Source organism: Lactuca saligna, chromosome 5 (genome assembly GCF_052625555.1).
Source record: "Lactuca saligna cultivar CGN05327 chromosome 5, ASM5262555v1, whole genome shotgun sequence".
Lineage (NCBI taxonomy): Eukaryota > Viridiplantae > Streptophyta > Magnoliopsida > Asterales > Asteraceae > Lactuca > Lactuca saligna.
Genome location: NC_136421.1, coordinates 68919044 through 68924299, shown reverse-complemented (window position 1 = coordinate 68924299; position 5256 = coordinate 68919044). Strand labels below are relative to the sequence as shown.

The following is a 5256-nucleotide window of genomic DNA, read 5'->3' as shown; positions in this document are numbered from 1 at the left end:
TGGAAAAACATCACGGTTGGCTTACGATTGTTAAGAATCTCATATGAAGTTATTGAGAATCGCTTGTTGCGGAAGGATCTATTCTGAGTGTAGCATGCAGTTGTAATGGCATCAGCCTAGAAATAGAATGGAAGAGAGGCAAAGCTTAGCACGGTTCGAGCCACTTCACACAAGGAACGGTTTTGCCTTTCAACGATCCCATTCTGCTGTGGAGTATATGGAGTAGAAAAGTTGTGACTTACTCCCTTTCTAGCCAAAACGTCTTCAAACTCTTTATTCTTGAACTCAAGCCCATTGTCGCTTCTTATTTTCCTCACCACCTTTCGCAGTTACAATTCCACTTGCTTGATAAATGCTTTCAACTTAGGAGTTGCCTCTGATTTCTGTTTAAGAAAGAAAACCAAGGTGAAGCATGAAAAATCATCTACTATTACAAGAACGACCTTACTACCACCGATGCTTTTGATAGCCAAAGGCCCACACAAGTCGATATGTAGAAGTTCAAGCGGTTCAATGATCTTGGTGTTGATACGAGTAGGATGGCTCTTTCTGCTTTGCTTGCCCATCTCTCGTTTTGCACACAAGTGTTCCTTATCAAATTTAAGAATAGGAATACCTTGAACATGATCACCAAGCACAATTTTGTCTATGTCATTGAACTTCAGGTATGAAAGTCGTCGATGCCACAACCAGTTGTCATCTGATTTCACCTTCGACAACAGACATATAGCCGGCTTGCCCCGAATTGGGTTGAGATTGAGAGGATACATTTCTCCCTTGTGTTCAGAATTTAACAAAAACTTTTTCGTTTTCTTTTCAATTATCTCTAAGCCCTCATCATCGGATGATACTTTCAAACCGGTTCCCACAACAAGTTGAGAAACACTAATGAGGTTGTGTTGCAATCCTTCCACGTAAGCCACTTTATGTATTCAGAATTCTCTGTTGGTAATCATTCCATACACTTTAATCGTTCCATAGGAGTTATTTCCATATTTGACACCACCACCGTCTTTAAGGGACCGAAACTCCCTTAATTCTTCCCTCCTTCCTGTCATGTGACGAGAGCATCCACTGTTTATGTATCATTCTTCATCGAACTGGTCGTCACTTATCACCTGCAAATTCAAGCAGATTTCGGAACCCAAAGTCTCTTGGGCCTGGTGAGTCTTTTACAAAAAAGGGAATTGCAACAGCAAGATCAACCAAATATGTTTGTTTAATCAAAGTGGTTTCATCTTTTCTTTTGATTGTATATACTTTCATTTTATTTTTATCTTGTTTTAATTAAGGTGTGTCAGATGGTTTAAAATTAGATGTTTTCTTTTGAGTCCTAGAGTTAGGTGACTTTTTCTTATTATTGACATTGATTTTTGAGACCAGCCTTCTATTTCCTTTGATATCTTTCTCAAAGTTTGGCTGTGGTTGAGAGTGAGGAGAATGGGTTTTATGACAGAAGCCAGAAGTTCGGTTAGGAACTTTGTCTTCGGGACCGAAACTGGGCTTTCGGTTCTGAGAGTAGAAAGAATTGGGACCGAAACCGGGCTTTCGGTTCTGAGAGTAGAAAGAGTTGGGACCGAAACTGGGCTTTCGGTTCTGAGTTTTGTGGTGATTATGTAAACGAGATCTGAACCTGGTTTCGTCACACGATTTGATGTTAGTCTCTTTCTTGGTTGAGACAAAGTCAGGATTTTGTGACTTCCAAAACTGTTTTCACTCATTTAGGTTCTTCATGTATCTTCGATTTCTTTGGCGTTTTTGTTCGGCTAGCTACTTCGGAGATTTATGAATATTGAAGCTTGGTTTCGTTTTCTCATTTTGAGCTTCGGTTGTCTTGGAGGATACATTGGATGCATCCCTTGGTTCTTCTGGTATATCTTTTGTTTCACTCGATATTGGTTTGTCAAAACTTGTAGGGTTGTTGATGGGTTCAACAACGTACCTACCCTTTACTCTCCATGAGGTTCACTCTGACAAGCTAACGGTTTTGTCTGCATTATCGATAGGGGCGGACCAGAAGTAATCGTCGCACCCTTTAGCGTTATCTTTGTCGGCTTAGTGACACCTTCAACATCATATACTTGATTTGGTACTGTTTGAACTTTCTGATAGACAACCACCTTTTCTTTGAGTTTCTTTGAAGTGTCCTTTGACAGGCGAGCATATTCAACTGGGTTTTCAGATATGAGAGGTTTTTCATTCTCGGTTTCACTCTTCATGTATTAAGAACAATCAACCACATCATCCACTGAGATTTCGCTCATATCACGTTCCTCATCAAATTCAGACATGTTTTCTATATTTATTTTATTTTCTAAACTTAATTTTGCATTTGATGAGTCAAATGATTTTATAGTCTCGAACTTAATATTCAACCTATCATTTTCAACCAAAAGATTCTTAAGCATGCGTTTGTGTTCTTTGGAGTCAATAAAATTCTCAAACTTGTCCAGTCCAATTTTGTAATAGATAAAAATCTCATCTGAGGATATTATGGACTCACACTTAGCAATGACCTCATCCTCCTTAAATTCAAGGAAGGGTAAGATCATCTTATGAATATTTTTCCCTACTTCACAATCTAAGTGCAACTGAGTAATATTCGTGTATAAACGTTTTTCAATTAAATAAAAAACATTTTGTTGCTTTAAAAACTTTAAATTGTCTCGTTGTAAGTAAATAAGTTCATCCCTAGCTGTAACTAACTCCACCTCCTTCAGCTCTATCCACATCCTTCTCTTCTCATTCTTTGAAGCCGTCCTGCTAAGTTGGTCGGTTAAGTTAGAGTTCGTTAAGCGAGTTTGCATAAGACTACTACTTAAGTTAGAGAATTTTAATTTTAATTCATTTAATTCTTTTTCGTAATCTTTTACCGGAATTTTAAGAGATTCAAGAATGGATTGTACATTCTTGATCAAACGATTGCAGTCGTTGATCCTTTCACTGACAGGCTTGGCCGCAAAGCATTTATCTTCATACACGTTTGGTTCCTCATGCTTAACTTTGGTTGACACTCCATCCATCACCATTAAGCATTTCCCGGCCGACTTTCCATCCTCCTCTCTTGCCACAAATACTCTTCCATGTGTAGGTTTTCTTACCTCTTCATCTTTAGAATCTGTGGACCAAACTTCGACACCACCAAACTCATCTTCATCCACGTTTTCCTACATAATCAAGGCATTCATGGGACTGTTATGTGTCTTCTTTTTCTTTATTTCTTCAAGCTTTCTCATGTAGTAAGCTTCGTCGTCTTCACCATCCTTTTTCTCATCCATCTTCTTCAGCATACAATCCTTGGCAAAGTGGTTCTTGCCATGACAATAGTTACAATCGTACCCTGAGTCTCCCACAAGCTTGCTTTCCTTTTTTCATCATCTTTCTGAGAAGTGTTCTTTGTCTCTTCCTTCAACGTCTCTGAACTATAGCTTCCTTTCCAGTTTCGGTTCTTATTGACAGGGAATTTCTTTCGAGCAAACTTCTTTGGGTTTGTGACCATCATCGCATACTCTTCACTAGTTAAATCACATTCTGACATGTCAGATTCCTCGTCTTCGTCTGCCACACTTCTTCTCTTAGAAACAAGAGCCAATGAACTTACACCTGAAACTACATTCGCTTCTTTTGTCACTGTGCTTTCATGAGATTTTAAAATTCCCATCAGTTTCGCCAGCGAATATGATTTAAATGGTTCATGAGCTTTCACAGTTGAGACAACCGCCATCCATTCGGGTTTGAGGCCATTCATAAATGTGACATTTTGTTTGATCCCCTTCCTTTCAGTTCCATGCTTCCCCATCTTGCTAAGTAGATGATTGTAACGGTCGAACGTCTGAAGTAGTGTCTCTTCAGTGTTTTGCGTAAAAGCTCCAAACTCAGAGAGTAGTAAGGTTTGGATCGAGTGCTCTAGATCTTTTTCGGTTGAGTAAAGTTCTTTTAGCCTGTCACATATTTCTTTAGCGGTAGTGCACGAACATACCAGACGAAAAGTGTTAGCCTGTAAGGCAAATCTAATCATCCTCAAATCTTTGATGTTGCACAAAAGCTTGTCTTTCTCATCTTGAGGGATCTTTTCCATGTCCACCAAGAGTTAATTATACTCTTTTTGAGTCTTTACTGTTCTATTTGTTCCAGAGTGAACGAATGGACCCAGCGTGATTGCTTCCCAGATGAGATAGCCATTGTCTTCAGATCCAACTACATAATCTTCAAAGTGATGGGCCCACACATCATAGTCTTGAGTGTAAAGAATAGGAATCCTTGTAGCAGATCCTATGTTGTTGGAGATGTTGATGGTATTAGTTTGAGAGTCGTCGTGAGACATGATGAGCCTTCCTTGGTATTGCTAGAATTAGACCTATAAACTTGAGATTAGGGTTTTATCAAAAATAGAAGTTACCATCAACAGGAAGAGGACGGATTCTATATATTCAATTAAAGCGGAAACCCTAAATAGTTCTTCAAATAGAAGGAATTCGTATTTGTTACACAGTCTCCTGCTCTGATAATAATTGTTGGAACGAAGTTCTAGTAGGATCGATTGATTCTAAACAGAAAAGCAAGAACAAATAATGTAAAGAACTCAAGAATAGCTCAAAAGATGTCGAATGATTAAACTTTAACACCTCAGAAGAGATCGATTAAGAACTTCGACTATAGAGGTGTTTAGGGTTACAATACAACTATTAATGAAAACAATCGTTAATAATGCAATACATGCATGCACTATAAATAGCTAAACCCTAGTCCAAAATCACGGATGGACAGGCCCATTCCGGATATACAAAATAAATCAAACATTAAGCCCAATGACGCAACACTGATACTCAACAGTTTGGAATAAAGGCTTAAGTTATTAAGTGCTTAATGGAGTGGGATGAGATTTCGGGGGAGTACGTTGGGCGTACCCATCTGGTACGTGGCATGTACTGGCCCCAAATGCAGTATGTTGGGTGTACTAGCTGAGTACCTGCGGTGTGCTCGGATTGTTGGACTTTTCTCAAATTATTGACTTGTTGACCATAGATTATTGACGTGAAGTTTGGATAGGATTGACCATTGGCTTTTGTGGGCCTTTTAGGACATTAGGCCTTCTCGGGATAGTCCTATGATAAGTTCGGGCACAATTTGGATATTTAGGCCTTATTGGACCTTGTGCTACCATTTAAGGAATTTGGGATTATGTTGCTAGTAGATTGATCTTTGGTTTGTGGAAAGAAAGGAAAAGGGTAAAATGGACTTTTACCCTGAAGGTTG

At 38.9% G+C, this 5256-nt stretch overlaps 1 protein-coding gene across 1 annotated transcript; it reads right to left on the bottom strand.

Moving 5' to 3' along the window:
• Positions 1-329: 329 nt before the first annotated feature.
• Positions 330-4078, bottom strand: LOC145045399 (uncharacterized). Its single transcript, XM_078993736.1, has 5 exons — positions 3293-4078; positions 2874-3167; positions 1954-2213; positions 1119-1243; positions 330-922 (listed from the first exon to the last, which is right to left on the bottom strand). The coding sequence occupies exons 1-5, from the start codon at positions 4076-4078 to the stop codon at positions 330-332; spliced, it is 2058 nt and encodes a 685-aa protein (XP_078849862.1).
• Between the last annotated feature and the right edge of the window lie 1178 nt (positions 4079-5256).

Excerpts from the sequence above, each read along its gene's own strand:
- LOC145045399 (XM_078993736.1), bottom strand. The coding sequence starts at position 4,078 with ATGGAAAAGATCCCTCAAGATGAGAAAGACAAGCTTTTGTGCAACATC. Across the intron at positions 2,214-2,873 it reads TTGAATCTCTTAAAATTCCG|AGTGAAACCGAGAATGAAAA; the intron begins GTAAAAGATTAC and ends TAATACATGAAG. Across the intron at positions 923-1,118 it reads AAATCTGCTTGAATTTGCAG|TGGCTTACGTGGAAGGATTG; the intron begins GTGATAAGTGAC and ends GAATACATAAAG.